General features: G+C 36.5%; 2 protein-coding genes across 2 annotated transcripts; one reads left to right on the top strand and one right to left on the bottom strand.

The window, feature by feature from the left end:
• Window positions 1-3,936: 3,936 nt before the first annotated feature.
• LOC116123833 (uncharacterized mitochondrial protein AtMg00820-like) lies at window positions 3,937-4,401 on the bottom strand. The gene has a single exon (XM_031409566.1). The coding sequence runs from the start codon at window positions 4,399-4,401 to the stop codon at window positions 3,937-3,939; it is 465 nt and encodes a 154-aa protein (XP_031265426.1).
• A 5,386-nt stretch (window positions 4,402-9,787) lies between these two features.
• LOC116123832 (probable glutathione peroxidase 2) lies at window positions 9,788-14,384 on the top strand. The gene is made up of 7 exons (XM_031409565.1): window positions 9,788-9,922; window positions 11,484-11,560; window positions 12,685-12,746; window positions 12,857-12,975; window positions 13,692-13,859; window positions 13,943-13,987; window positions 14,168-14,384. The coding sequence occupies exons 1-6, from the start codon at window positions 9,875-9,877 to the stop codon at window positions 13,973-13,975; spliced, it is 507 nt and encodes a 168-aa protein (XP_031265425.1). The 5' UTR covers window positions 9,788-9,874; the 3' UTR covers window positions 13,976-13,987; window positions 14,168-14,384.
• Window positions 14,385-16,054: the final 1,670 nt, after the last annotated feature.

Here is a 16,054-nt window from a genome sequence, read left to right as displayed (position 1 = left end):
TATGGTTTGTTGTTATGTGATGGGTTTTCAGTGGTTTAAGATTTGGTTATATGACATCCAGGTGGTTGATTATGCTAAACAAGGCTACTTTTGGAAGACTTGGGGCGTTGATCTAGTGCTTTGTCTTTGTGTCATTAACCGGCCCTATCTTGTTAATGTCCTTAGTTATGGAATTCTTCTTGTAAATGCTTATGCATATGGTTTTTGTATTTTGATACTTTTGAACCTAACCCAGGGCATGTCCTGTGGTAGGTGGGATTCATTATATTCTTCAATCTCCGCTTGGGTCCATTTCTTTGACAAGAGGAATGGGAAAAAGAGTATATTAGGGGTAGACTTAGATAATATCATTCTTTTGCTCCTAACCCAAGGCTTGTCCTGAGGTAGGTAGGCTGACTTTTAGGCATTTTGTACATTCTTTCCCCGTTTCTATAAAATCTTACTAACCCAAAAAAAAAAAAAAAAAAAAAAAAAAAAGTAATGAGAATGTTGAAGGTAGGATTGGAAAAGATAAGGGTGAAATGAGTGGGGTTAATGTTCCTAATGTGGCTGATCTTAACAGGGTTTATAATCGAGGTGCGTGTGATAATAGGGGTAAGTGTGATAACGGGAATGAATGTGGGGTGAGTGTTCCTAACATAGAAGAGAAAGGATTGAAAATAAGCAAAAGGTTGAATGTTTTAAGTGCTGGTGACAACAGAGGAGAAATAACCCCACCAAGAGGACCCTTGATGGAAAACCATGAGCGGTGTGAAATGGGGACTACTTCACTGGCTATAGTGAGATTCGGAAATTTGATACGAGTCGATGAAAATGATGGTCTTAAGGAGGGAAATATAGGTCTCTCTAAAAGCCAAAGGACGAGACTAGCCAGGAAGGCGAGAAAAGCCCCAAACTTCAAGTCGTCCCACGATTAAGCTTGCTTCGTGGAATGTAAGGGGTCTTAATTCCCCTTTGAAACAAAAAGAGGTTAGACATCTAATCTCTTCCAATAAGATTGCGCTTTATGGTATTTTGGAAACTAGAGTTTGTGAACCAAATTTTAAGGTTACTAAGTCCTTGACTTTTAGGGGATGAGATGTAATTCATAACTATGTGTGCTGCTCTAATGGTAGAATTTGGGTTGCTTGGAATCCTAGTTTGGTGAGGTTTGAAATCATACAATCTATGACTCAAGCCATCCAGGTAAGGTTGTTATTTTGGACTCTAATTTCTTCTTTGTTTGCTTATTTGTCTATGGCTCTAATGGTCCGTTGGAAAGGAAATAACTATGGAGAGACTTGATGGGTAAAGCTCAAGATTTTGAGGAAATACCATGGGTGATTATGGGTGATTTCAATGCGATGAGATTTGGGCATGAGAAAATAGGGGGTTCTTATAGGTGGAGAAATTATGTTTCGGACTCGAATAATATGTGTAATGAGACTAGGCTTGAGGACCTTCGGTTTATGGGTAACTTTTTCACTTGAAGTAATATGAGAGAAGGGGAACATAGGATTACTACTAAGATTGATCGAGCTCTTGTGAATGAAAAGTGGGGCAATGTGTTTGGTAATTCCAAAGCCAATTTCCTTCCCCCAAGCATTTCGGATCATTCTTCCTATATTGTTGAATGTGGGGTAATGTCTTCACCTAGGAAAATTTAACCATGGCTAAAAGGTAGCTTAGGTGGAGTTCTCACCTTCTTCGCTAGTTTCTTCCTTTGATTCTTAGAAAAGCTTCCCTTTTCCTTCTCCAATCTTTCCTTTTCATCCACACACACCAAGTTCCCAAATGGTTGACAAATTAGAGAGCTAGATCCCATATCACCCTCCTCAGACTTATTCAAGAAAACAGCCTTGGTAGTTGGAGTTCTCTCATCTCTATCCTCATTGGCATTTGCGAGTTCCTCCCCCAAAACCGCTCTACCATGATCTGTTTCTCTTTCCAGCCCCTCCTCAATACCATTCCTTTTCTTCCTCTCCTCTGCATCGGCAAAATCTCTCTTTTCCTCACCCTCTTCGGATAGCACCACAAATTGGTTCACACTCTCACAAGGTTTAGGGGTCTCACCTTCCTTCTTTCCTTCTACCCTTTCCTTATTTACTTCTCGAGGGACATTCATATTCTTCTTACTAGCAACTTGTCTCCATTCTTGCAAAGGTACACATTTCTCTAAAGATTCATTAGTAATATATCTTTCCAGTAATACAACATTCCCTTGTAATACAACATTCCCTTAATCAAACGCATCCGAAATTCAAACTTAAAAGCTTTATTTTATTCTAATATATTTTCTATATTTAATTGGAAGAAAATCTTTCACACTTGCAACCACATGTACACATTGACTATTATGTCCCTACGTCTTTACTAAATCTTATGTGACAGATTGTGATGGGTCAAGAACCGGGTATCGATAAAAATTTTAACTAACTACCTGTGTTGAGAGTAGCGCAAAAACAGTGTAAAGAAAATGGAAACAGTAGAAAATCTGAAAATGGAATGATCCAAGACTGTATATATTTTCTGCGTGTTTTGTATACAGTGCATGTAGATATTTATAGATTACAAATAACAGTAAAACAGATAAAGGAATAATAACAGCTGGCAAATGCATAACAAAATGGCCTCAACAGACTCAACAGAATGGCCTCATCGTCTTCATGTGACTATTGCATTTTTATCAGGTGGAACCGTGGCTATTGTAGGTCCAATTGCATCCTCTAATTTCAACATCCCCCCGCAAGATGGAGAGTATATATTTAGTACTCCCATCTTAGACAATAGTCGCATGAGTGTTGGAGCATGGAGGGGTTTGGTAAAGAGATCATCCATCTGCTCAGAAGAAGAAACGTGGGCAATGGCAAAATGCCCAGCCAAGACGTTGTCACGAACAAGATGGCAGTCCGACTCGATGTGCTTGGTGCGCTCATGGAACACGGGGTTGGCAGCTATATGTATCGCGGCTAAGTTGTCACAATATAAGGTGGCTAGATCAGAAATGGTAACACAAAGGTCTTGGAGAAAATACCGAAGCCATGTGATTTCACACACGACAACCGCCATGGCCCTATATTCCGACTCGGCTAAGGATCGTGAAACTATGTTCTGCTTTTTCGATTGCCAGGCAACAAGAGACTTGCCAATAAACACACAAAACCCAGTCGTTGATCTCCTAGTGTCAAGACAATTTGCCCAATTTGCATTGGAGTAGGCAGTGGGTTTCAATGAGGAGGTGGTAGGAAAAAATAAACCTTGGCCTGGGGTTCCTTTAAGATATCGAAGAACTTTGAGAAGGGCATTATAATGGGGTGCTCGTGGGATCTCCAAGAACTGACTCAAAAAATTGACATTGTAACTGAGGTTAGGCCGTGTATTGGTCAGGTAAAGGAGCTTGCCAACCAATTTTTGATACTGAGTAGGATCGTGAAACACATCACCTTGGTCTTTCTGGAGTTTGATATTCAGTTCCATTGGCAGAGGGGAAGTTTGGGCAACAAGTAAACCAGTCTCAGAAAGTATATCCAGGGTGTACTTGCGCTGACAAATTTGGATTCCATCCTTTGAGCGAGCTATTTCCATGCCAAGAAAATATTTGAGTGAGCCTAGGGTCTTGATTCTAAATTTGGTAGACAAAAATTTCTTGACCTCATCAGTGGAAGTCTGATCTGAACTCATGACAATAATGTCATCTACGCAGACCAATAGAGCTGTAAAAGAAGAAGCCGTGTGTTTGATGAACAAACTATAGTCTGACTTAGACTACACAAAGCCAAACTCGGTCAGCGAAGATGAAAGTTTTGTGTTCCACTGTCGTGATGCCTGTCGAAGACCATAAATGCTTTTTCTCAATTTATAGACTTGATTCTCTTTTGAGGAAGCTAGACCGGGAGGAAGCCACATGTATAATTCTTCATCAAGGTCTCCGTATAGAAATGCGTTATTAATGTCCAACTACTGCAAATCCCATCCTTTTATGGCAGCTACAGCAAGCAAAGTACGAATGGAAATCATCTTTGCAACAGGAGAAAAAGTGTCGTGAAAATCTATTCCTTTACGCTGAGTGAAGCCCTTCGCCACCAAGCGTGCTTTAGCATGTTCAACAGATCTGTCAGCTTTGAATTTGTTGCGAAAAATCCATTTGCAACCAATCGGTTTCTTGCCAGGAGGTAAGTCAACGATGGACCATGTTTCATTAGTCTCTAAAGCAGTGAGTTCTTGCTCCATCGCCTCACGCCAGATAGGGCCTTTGAGAGCTTGAATGTGTGACTTGGGTTCGGTATGGATGGAGATAGAAGTGGTAAATGCTCTAAATGATGGAGATAAAAACTTGTAAGATATGACCGATGATAAGGGATATGGATTATGCAAACCTGTGCGAGACGGAGATCCAGTGTCTTCCAACTTGGAGTTCGACATCAGTGGAGACAATGCATTGCAGTGAAAACCTTGAGATATGCTAGGGCGGTTCGAATTCTGGTTGACCGCTGTGGGGTTGGCGAGGGAGTGTTGTTGGTGAGGTTGGTATTGTGATTGTTGTCGATGGAGGTAGGGGAAGAGACATGATCTTCCTGGTGAGGGACTTCACTAAAATCTGTATGCACAGGAGGTGTTTGAGAGGAAAGATGTGTTTGTGGAATAACACATCACGAGAAAGGAAAATCTGATTGCTGGTAGTGTCAAGGAGCTTGTATCCTTTGATTCCATATGGGTAGCCAATGAACAAGCATTTTCTAGCTCGGGGTTCAAATTTGGAGCGGCCATGGTTTAGTGTAGACGCAAAACAAAGGCAGCCGAATGTTTTGAGATGGGAATATGTGGGTTTTTGGTTGTGGAGTTTTTCAAAAGGTGATTGGTAGTGTAGATTAGGAGAGGGTGTTTGGTTGATCAAATAGATGGTAGTGATAACAAATTCTGTCCAATATCGCATAGGAAGTCCTTATTGAAATTTTAAGGCTCTAGCGACGTTCAATATATGCTGATGTTTTCGCTCAGCGAGAGCGTTTTGCTATGGAGTGGCAACACAGGTCAGTTGATGAATTGTGCCTTTGGAATTGTAAAATTTGGGCATATGAAATTCGGCACCGTTATCAGTTCTGATTATTTTGATTTGAGTGTTGAATTGTGTGGATATAAGGGAAAATAAATTTTGAATTGAAGTTCGGGCTTCTGATTTGTTTTGCAACAAATAGATCCAAGTGCATCTAGTAAACTGATATACGATTGTAAGAAAGTAATGGGTGCCATTGTAGGCTTGTGTGGAATTTGGTCCCCAAATATCTGCTGAAATTAAATCAAAAGGCTTGGTAACCATGGTGATAGATTGAGGAAATGGAAGTTTATGTTGCTTGGCAAGTGGACAAATTTCACAAGAGAATTGAGATAAACTTATAGGCCTTGAATTTCATTTAATACATGTTGTGTCATGGAACTATGCCCCAGTCTGTAATGCCATAATTTGTAATCATCAAACTTTGAAGTATTGGTGGTGTTAACGTAGCTAGAACAAGAATTAGAAAGAAACATTTTCAAAGCGTTGGGAACTGGTGTTGAAGGTTGAAGATGGTAAAGGCCATTATGCATTGTCCCCATGCCAATCGTCTTCCAAGATGAAAGGTCTTGTATGTAGCAAGAGTTAGAAAAAAATATGAGATAACAATTGGAATGTGTAGTTAAAGATTTAGCTGAAAGCAAATTAAAGGAGAAGGCTAGCACGCATAGCACATGCTTGAGAACGATATGATCAGAGAGATGAATATCACCCACATGCATGGCCAATGTGGTAGTGCCATTTGGAAGTTTGATGGTGTGGGAAACAAAAGACATGTTATGCGTGAAAAGATGGGGGCTACAAATCATGTGATATGTAACTCCAGTATCAATTATCCAAGAGGAAAATGATTTTGTGAAAGTGTGTGATGTGTGTGTGAAATGGCAGGAGTGAATACCAGAGACGAGGGAAATTTCGGTGATTGAGGAACTAGAACATGCATGGTTTGCTACAGAGGTAACTGTTGGAGACTGAGAGGATTGGAGCAAGGCAATGAGCTGGTTGTACTGCTCTTGAGTAATAGATGGTCCATTGCCGATTTGTTCATGTTCAAGTGAAGATTGATTAGCGTAGGATTTAGATCTGGAGTTGTTTCTGTGACCTGGAGGAAAGCCGTTGAGCTTGTAGCATTTATCTTTGGTATGGCCTGGTATGTTGCAATGTGTGCATACGGGAAGATTGGGGTTGGCTTTGAAGCATCATTCCAGTGAATGGCCTAAAATGTTATAGTGGGAACAGAATAATCGATCCTTGCGTAAGGAAGAATGACTTCATTGGTTGGGTCCTTTTGCCGCCATTGGAATCGGAGTAGAAGGGGAATGAAGTTGGCGTCTTCTTTCTTCCTGTTGGACAAGAGATAGAACATGATTTAGTGTTGGAAGAGGATCATAGAGGAGTATTTGGGCGCGAATAGCATCAAATGAGTCATGTAATCCCATAAGGAATTGCATAACCCTACTTCTGTGATTATATTCCATCAGGGTCTTGACTGCGCCACATGAACATGACGACATTGATTCATAAATCTCCAGTTCATCCCAGAAACTTTTCAATCGATTGTAGTATTGGCAAACTGAATCATCATCCTGTGTAAGTGCTGAGATGGACTTGGTGAGCTGAAAAATTCTTGGAGCATTTTGAAACGAGAATCGATCGCGAAGATCATTCCAAACATCCTCAGCAGTTTCGGCATGAGCTATGCTTGATCTGTGTTCTAAGGTAACCGAATGTTGAATCTAAGCTATCACCATATCATTACATCGTTCCCAATGTGCATACAAGGGATCTGCAATTTTTTAGGGTTTAGAAATTGAGTCATCGATAAAACCAATTTTGTTTATGATATTGAGAGCACAACGCATTGTTCTTGCCCAGACCACATAATTTTTAGTTGTGAGCAAATATAAAACCAATGGAGAAGATGCGCCTTCACCAGGTTGGACAAAATAGGGGCTGGCAGGATTTTGTGGGTTGGTTTGGGAATTGGAAGGCATTGTGGGATCGTTGGTTTAAGAGTCGAAAGGTGTATCTGTCATGGCTCTGATACCATGTTGAGAGTAGCGCAAAAATAGTGTAAAGAAAATGGAAACAACAGAAAAGCTGAAAATGGAATGACCCAAGACTGTATATATTTTCTGCGTGTTTTGTATACAGTGCATATAGATATTTATAGATTACAAATAATAGTAAAACAGATAAAAGAATAATAATAGCTAGAAAATGCATAACAAAATGGCCTCAACAGACTCAACAGAATGGCCTCATCGTCTTCATGTGACTGCTGCATTTTTATTAGGTGGAACCGTGGCTATTGTAGGTCCAATTGCATCCTCTAATCTCAACAACCTGCCAATGATACCTATTTAATACGTGGTTGTCAGAACTACCTCTAAAATATCAGGAAAAAATTAGACCCCTAAAGTTTAGATTATATCATCCAGGCATCGATATTTTCAAAAATGTAAATGATGCCCTTATAAAAAATATATTTAATACACCCTGTTTTACTGTATCCTGTCATTTTTTATTGTTGATCTTTCTTACTACATTTGCTGAAGTTTTATTAAATTTCTTATTATATTCTTACGAAGTAGAATATTATGGGTATAATTAATGTATGGAAAGATTAAAATAAGTCATGATTTAAATTTAACAAATTATGATTGGATCTAAACTTTTATGAATTTTGTAACGCGTGTGTTCTTTTTATTTATATGTAGTCAAGCTCTATTTTTTTAAGTTTTAGGCACGATAAATTTATTGCGTTATAACCTTATAAGGTTAGCTTGATAATCAAGGAGGTTTACTTAATTTTTTGAGTTTTTGGATTCAAATTTTAGGGTCACTTACCAATAACATTGTGATTTACTTGATTTATTGAGTTTATGGGTATTCAATAGACCCCAATGATTAGTTAAGATACGCGCACGCTGACCTAAACACCTCGATTACAAAATAAAAAAAATAAAAAAAACTTATTACGTCATCCATACCACAACTTTTTATATATTTAAAGTAACCTTCATAATAATGGTTATCTATATATATATACACAACGTCATGTTATCCACGTAACTGATTTTCGTTTGTATAAACCAAAATCTTTAGGTGAAGATGTTATACGTCATCCAATTAAGATGGGTTACGTCCACGGTCCATCCATAAGTCCATCTAACAAAATCTTCCATTAAGACTTTCTCATTTCTTCAAATATTTCTTAAAAGAAGAATTTGTGGATTACCTACAGGCCGAACGACATCCTCCCACCCGAAGTTTGCCCTAATCACCATTTCATACCCAAATAGTTTGAAAACAACAATTATCCACCAACCATTAAGATCTGTTAGACAGTTTCTCACCCTATTGTTAAGATCTATTAGTGAAGACAGATAGGATGTTAATTTTTCATACAATCGAAAATAGTCGAAAGAAATGGTAGCCGACGGCAGGGAATATAACTAGAAAAAAACTTAATCAATCAACAAAGAATCTGGCCACCACCAACTCCAAATCGCCACCAGAACCACTACTGAAAAAAGTTTGCTTTCTCTCAACTCACCCTTCACTGCCAGCCTATTGCTAAACGAATTGAAAATAAAAATCTATTAAACCAATTCCGTGTCCCAAATTGACAACTATAACAGGTTCCAAAGAACCAAAATAATGAAAATTTGTTTAAAAAAAATTAAACTACCTCAATAACACAAAGATTATTGGGAATCTTTAGGAAATTGTGTTTGGTTAATTGGTGGATAAATTATATTAATATGTTTGGTTGGGAGAAATAAATTAATGGGTATGTTATTTAAATTATTGAATTGTCTTCTAATTAAATATTATTTTTTAACATTATTAGTATTTGGATTTTACAGCCCCCCTATATTTAAAAACTTAGCAAAAACAACTCTATAATAAAAGTTTAGAAAATCAACAAAACACCCCCACCAACCCAACCACCACAAGCAGCTGGCAACCAGCAACCTAACAGCGCACGGAAGGCCGAAAATGGTCGTCGTGCGCTGATATGGCCATTGACGGTCAGATTGATGACAGATCTGGCCATCATATCGGTGCACGGTGACCTTTTTTGGCCTTACGTGCATCGTTCCGGGGTCGGCGACGGCCACGGCGATGGTTACCGACGGTAGGTGGCTTGGGTGGACTGTAATTTGTTTTGAATTCAAGTGTAATTTTGTTCAAAAAATTAATTAATTGAGGGTAAAATAGTAAAAGTTATATTCATGTAAATAAATTTAAAAATAAGGGCATTATTGTCCTAAAATTTTATTAATAAAGGATAGAATTGTAACAAAAAAAGATAACCTTGGTAATCTTAGAATACCTAAGAAAATGGAGGTAATCAAATTACCTCAAATATTACCAATAGTAACCACTATTAGTATTTAAAGATTACCGGTATCTTATATTACTTGACAACTAAATATGGTAATTAAGTAATATAAGATGACTTAACCCTAGTAATCTCAAATACCCCCTAACCAAACGCCCCCCAAGAGTAATGAGAAGATAAAATGTTGTATTTGATAGTATCCAAAACTGTGGGGATGTAAAAGTATTTTCCAAACAATAACAACATTACAAATTTACAATAAGATTCAAACGTTTGTCAACTTTACCGAGCTGTCAAGAAGGAAGGTTTCAATAATGTCATAAATGCTGACAAAATTTGTCATCTAGAAGGAAAGATTATCCGAATTCAACTCGTATAATTAAATGGGCATGCGTTTGTTGAGATATGCCAACTGGGTTTCCATTCTTTTTCTTGTTTCTGCTCTCTTCTTGTATTTTTACACGTACCCATCTCCATCTTCCTCTACCAAAATGGCTTCCGAACCCTCTCCAAAGTCCATTTATGACTTTACTGTCAAGGTATGATGAGAAAGCTTTGAACTTTCATGCTTTTGTTTCCAGAAAACTTGCATGAGTTTAGTTTTAGTAGCTGAGTTTAGTTGTTTCTTAAATTTTTTATATGGGTATTTTATTAGCTTTACCACACTATTTATTTTTATTCATTCTTTCTTCATTGCTTTAACCTTTCAATTTTATTAAGTTTTTTGTGTATACTTTCTTTTAATGAGTAATATTTTTTTCTTTAATTGAATTCTATTTGCTTACTAGGATGAGAAAATTTTGAAATTATATGTTTTGGTTTCAAGAAAATGTGCATATGTCTTAATTTAGTGGCTGAGTTTAGTTGTTTCTTGGATTTTTGATAGGGGTATTTTATTAGCTTTTGGTGTTATGTGTGTTTATGAATTCATTCTTGATTGTTTTAACCTTTTGACTTTTTTAGTTTGTGTATGTTTTATTTTTAATAAATTGAGTATTACATTTTTTTTTTTTTCTTTTTTTAAATTCTGGACTTTTATGTTTTGGTTTCAAGAGAGTGTGCATATATATTAGTTTAGTTGTTTCTTGGATTACTAATATGGAAGCTTTTGATTTTAGCAAAATTTGCTTACCAGGATGAGAAAAAGGTTGAGATTTTATGATTTGGTTTATAGAAAATGTGCATATGTCTTACTTTGGCTCCTGAGTTTAGTTGTTTCTTAGATTTTTGATATGGGTATTTTATTAGCTTTAGGTGTTATGTGTGTTTATGAATTCTTTCTTGATTGTTTTAACCTTTTGATTTTATTAATTTGTGTATGTTTTCTTTTAAATAAATTTAATAAGACTTTTATGGTTTTTATTTTTTTTAAGATGGACTTTTATGTTTTGGTTTCAAGAAAGTATGCATATGTATTCATTCTGTTGTTTATTGGATTACTGATATGAGTATTTTATTAGTTTTAGATGTTATGTATTGTTATGGATTCTTTGTTGTTTGTTTTAAGCTTTTGATTTTCACAAAATTTGCTTTCCAGGATGAAAAAAGTTTAAAATTTTATGTTTTGGTTTCAAGAAAATTTGCATGTAGCTTAATTTAGTTGTTTCCCTTTTATTATTGACATGTGGATTTTATAATTTTCGGATGTTATATGTGTTTATGAATTCTCTCTTAACTGTTTTAAGCCTTTGTTTTTATTGGTTTTTGTGTTTTGTCTTTTCATGAATATGATTGGTAGTCTTATTGTTAATAAATTGAGCTATTTTTTATTTCATATGTTCTTTAATTGAAACATGATTATGAGTTTCTGGTGAGAAATCTAACAATTTGTTTATGTTTCCTTTGTATTGTTCTATTTGGATTGTTCAGAAAGCGTAGAAAAATAAAAGACAATTTTGAATAAGATTCTATGATTCTGATTTTATGGGAAAGATTTGTGTAATTTTTTATTAATTATGGTTTATCATACTTGATATCAAGAATATTTTATTTGCAAATTAGAGATCAATCATATGAGACCTCAACTTTATTCTTCTTTATATTTTTTGAAAGTTAAGGTTTTGTAATTCAATGTAGCTGCTTAACTTGATTTGATTTCAGGATATTCGTGGAAATGATGTGAGTCTTAGTGATTACAGAGGGAAGGTTCTCCTGATTGTAAATGTTGCCTCAAAATGGTATTCTTTCTTGATTTTTTTCTTTTACGATTTCTTGGCACAATTAGTTGCCTATTTAATAATTGCCTATAATCATTAGCTATTCAATCGGATATAAACATTCTGATCCCTATTCTTGTTATCAAGGTACATAATTTGCTTCCTGTTGTCTGGATTCTCTCTCCCTTTTGCAACTTAAAATGATCTATTGTGAGATCTTTAGCACCATTAGTCATGATCGACTTTATCATTTTCTAAAGCTTTGAACGAATCTGTCTATTTTCAAATTGCTGGTATCGATTAATGGCTGTATTGAAGAATAAGGAAGTGTCTTCGTAATTTTAATCTTGGTTGCTGATTTTATTTTTAAAGTTGCTCTGATTATCATAGATATTTGGAATCTAAAAACGGTTATTAATGTTTGCCATCTAATTTTAAGAAATGAGTTTAAAGTTTACAAACAATAAGCACTTGACGTTTGTACTGAACATTTGCTATCGAGAAAGAACTTTAATATTTAGACAATACTTCCCGTTTTCCTTGAATGCTCCATGAGAATTGGATGGATTTTATTGCTGCATCTCCCATTAAATGTTGAATTTCACAATTTTATTTAAGCTGAAACTGATTTTGGTCATTGTGGTATCATGGTGAAAGAACTGTGGCAAAGATGAAACTTTTGCATTAGATCATAAAAATTCCCATGCACAGGAATAAACATGTCTTTATAAGTGCATCGGTGAACCAATAACATTTTTGAGAGTATAAATAGCTGGAGGTAATTTAAGCAAAGACTTTCTAATGGTTTCTTTTGGTCTGGTGCATTTAATTGTGCCAAAAGACACTACGACTGATTCTTTTAGCTTCCACACAATGGCTAGATATTGTACAGGTAAAAAACTCTTTGTGTGATGAATTTGTTTTCCTTCAATTTAGAGTGGAACTCTTGTCACTATTCTAGAAAAGGAAGTTACCATTTTCATCCTCAAGCTGAAGGGTGACGATAGTTTTTTTTCCCCTCTGGAACTTTTGTGATGCCGAAGTTTACTATGGTTCCCACTGTTGGATTAACTGCCAAACTGTGAATTTTCTTGTTTTGTGTCATTTTGTTGTTTTTTTTTCATGTTGTGTTATTCATTTTGTAGTGGTTTAACTCAGTCGAACTACAAGGAGTTGAATGTTTTGTATGAAAACTACAAAAACAAAGGTTTGTTATTGATTCTTGAGAAACCATGTGACAAAGTCGAATTCCATACCTTTTTTCTCTTTTTAGATATTTAGAAGTTTTTAAGTCCTTGATTGGCACTGTTAATGCAGGGCTTGAAATCTTAGCCTTTCCTTGCAATCAGTTTGCTGGACAAGAGCCAGGAAACAATGAGGAGATCCAGGAAGCCGTATGCACCATGTTTAAAGCTGAGTTCCCAATCTTTGATAAGGTAGCGCCTGATATGTGAAAGATTTTACAAGTCTATCGAACCAGATTCTACATATGCTTCCCATTTTACCTAATCCCGACCAAGACATGCTTGGGATCATACCCATGAGGGCTTAGTCGGATGGTTAGGTTTGTGGTTTGCTCTCACAAAATTTGGGGTTTGAGCTCCCCATGGTTACTTGCATGGCCAAAAACCATTATTTCCCGTTTTTCAAAGGTTGCAAGGTTTAGCGGGGCTCCAGTTTTGAACTCGGGCTTGCAAAGCAAGTTCGGGGGATTTCTGGATTATCAAAAAAAAGATATGCTTGGTATCATGCTTTTTGTTGGTAAGACAGGAAAGCTGCCCGTCCAGGTGATGCCTTTGATTAACTAAGTTTTGGCCTTGCTGCCCACTGCTCGCAGAAGCTAAGCACTAAGAAATCTTGCTTCTGCTGCCTCTCTGTGCAACAGTCCTCCAATAGTGGAAATAGAGTTATTGTACGTACAAGACTATTCAAGTGTGCAAAAGTCCACTACCAGTCCATTAGTAAACAACTGGAATTTACAGTTGACGAGCTGGGGAGGGTTTCTTTTCTTCGCCTTGGCTTGAAAAGCTTTAAATTTGGTTTCTTTTTCTTTTTCAGCAATAAGTTTGTGAGAAAGGAAGCTATAAGTGATTTAATTTCTTGTTGAAAAAGGGGAAAAAAGAAGTTATGAAACATGTGCTGGTTATTGTAGATTGATGTGAATGGGAAAAACACAGCGCCTCTCTTCAAGTTTCTGAAATCAGAGAAAGGTGGATACTTCGGAGATGCTATTAAGTGGAATTTCACAAAGTTTCTGGCAGACAAAGAAGGGAAGGTTGTGGCGAGATATGCTCCAACGACATCGCCTCTTAAGATCGAGGTTAGAGCAATCTTTCTTGTATGATAATGCATAATTAACTGTTAACTTTGAGTAATTGTTTGATGTGTGGTGTGCTCTTGCAGAAAGACATACAAAATCTATTGGAATCATCTTGAGCAAGTGCCAAGGTTGGAAACTATATTTCATTTTTTCATATACTTTGGATGTTTTCCTGTGCTTAGTTTTAGCTAAGAAGACTTCACCAATTTTTTCATGACCAAACCTTTCCACAACAATGAACAATTCTAAGACTTGTAACTCAATCTGCATATTGATCTTATTATACCTTTGCACTCTAAAAAATGCAGGATATCGGAAAGCGCCGTCTTGTCCAATTCAGGAGGAAGTAAGCTATGAAGCATCATTATGTGTTCATACTTTGTTTTGCAATTTATTTTATCTTTTGTGCTTAAATAATAATAATTTAAAAAAATGGTGAAAATCTATTTACTTGTGCGCGAGTGTGTATTTATGCTTTGGATGATAACTTGTTTAAAAAGTGATTAATATTAAATCTGATTGTGAAATATTTGAATCCAATTCGATAGTGTAAGAATGAAAGGAAATATTCTGATTTGATTGAAGTTAAGCATTCAAAGAATTACGATAACTCCAAAATTGATTCGATTTAATTAAATTTTCTTCAATATTTAAAAAGTAATGGCACCAAAGCTGCCACCGCTATTAAAAATCTTATCTTTCACTAAATATCTGCTTGGAAGTTTGATGATAGTGGTTAAAAAGGTAAACCATGGTAGCGGTTTTGAGGGTAAACCACCATAGCGGTTTTAAGAGGTTTTTAGTAGCAGTTTTTAAAACACCCAATCTAAGCTTGAGAGTTTATTTTCCAACGGTTCTGACAGTTTTTTAAAAATGATAAATTGCATATATGACCATAAAAATACCCCAACTTCAACCAGTACTTTGGAGTTGTTTTTTTTCAATTACCAATACTTAGTATCAAAGTTCCTTCTAAGTTTAATTTATTTGTAAGTTTTTTCATTGTATATTATTTAATTTATTTGTATGTTCTCACTAAAATATGTAATTTAGTTGATGACATTCGTTATGCTGGCACTATTAGCATTAGGGATGTTCGGTTCCGGGTATCCTGCACAGAGGTTAGTTTTGATGAGTTGATTGATGAAATAATTAGAAGAGGTAATTTGAGTTGCTCGCGTAGTAATATAGTTGTGAAGTATGTTTTAAGCAGAGTTCTTGAACATTATAAGGTACCTCCTGCTACATTAAAGTCGGATGAAAGTGTGAAGTTATATATGATTGATGTAGTCGATAATGGTTCGAGGCCGATTTTAAGGGTTTCTCTTGTAGAAAAACCGTCGACGTTGGTTCAAAGGAAGGGATAACGAGGAAGTAGGCGGAGATTTGCCTGGTTTTAATTTGACACGTAGGCCAATGATTTGTTAGTTGAAAAATCAAGAGTAGACGGTAAATTGGTGGTGAGGAGGACACTGTAGAAGCGGTTGGTGATGGGGGCAGAATGAAAATGTTGAGGAGGAGGACCCCGTAGATGTTCCCACAGATGTAGAGATTCCTTTACATACAGATATGCAGAAGACGTAGATTGTGAGGAAGAGAACACCATGGTCGTTTATGCAGGTTCAGAGAGGGCAATTGGAGTACTGGTGAATCAGCTCATGTTTTTACGGATGGATCGGAGTTGCACATAGGGTATTTATTTGACAATAAAGAGAAGTGGTGAGGAAGCTAAAACTGTTGAGAGGTAATTTGAGTTCATCACCAAAAAGTCAAATTCATTGGCTGTGACGTTGCATGTCGTGACCGAAGTGCAAGTGGCGGATTTATTATAGAAGGTTGGCGGAGTCGGAAAAATTTATGCTTAGCACATATACCCGTGAGCACACTTGTGGTTTGGAACATATTTCAGGTGAGCATCGACGCGTCCGCTGATGTTATTGGACAATTTGTCAAAATTCGGTTCGTTGAAGGGAAAGGTCTATCTCCTAAAGACATTCAGAGACTTGTACGCACAGAGTTAGGATGTGCTGTTAGTTACTAGAAATGCTGGAAAGGGAGACAACATGCACAGATTTTGTTAGGGGCACGCCGGAGCACGGGTACACAGATTAGAAGCGTACCGTTATATGCTTGAGTTGACAAACCAAGGTAGCAAGACGGCTTTGAAGTGGGACAGGAATATGATGTTTAAATAT

Source organism: Pistacia vera, unplaced genomic scaffold (genome assembly GCF_008641045.1).
Source record: "Pistacia vera cultivar Batoury unplaced genomic scaffold, PisVer_v2 Contig1455, whole genome shotgun sequence".
NCBI lineage: Eukaryota > Viridiplantae > Streptophyta > Magnoliopsida > Sapindales > Anacardiaceae > Pistacia > Pistacia vera.
The sequence above is the reverse complement of the archived record's forward strand: the minus strand, read 5'-3'. Positions and strand labels throughout refer to the sequence as shown.

Bases quoted from the DNA above. Each gene is read 5' to 3' on its own strand.
- LOC116123833 (XM_031409566.1), bottom strand. From the start codon at position 4,401: ATGTCGAACTCCAAGTTGGAAGACACTGGATCTCCGTCTCGCACAGGT.
- LOC116123832 (XM_031409565.1), top strand. From the start codon at position 9,875: ATGGCTTCCGAACCCTCTCCAAAGTCCATTTATGACTTTACTGTCAAG. The intron at 12,747-12,856 runs GTTTGTTATTGA...CTGTTAATGCAG, and splicing joins TGAAAACTACAAAAACAAAG to GGCTTGAAATCTTAGCCTTT. The intron at 12,976-13,691 runs GTAGCGCCTGAT...TGGTTATTGTAG, and splicing joins AGTTCCCAATCTTTGATAAG to ATTGATGTGAATGGGAAAAA.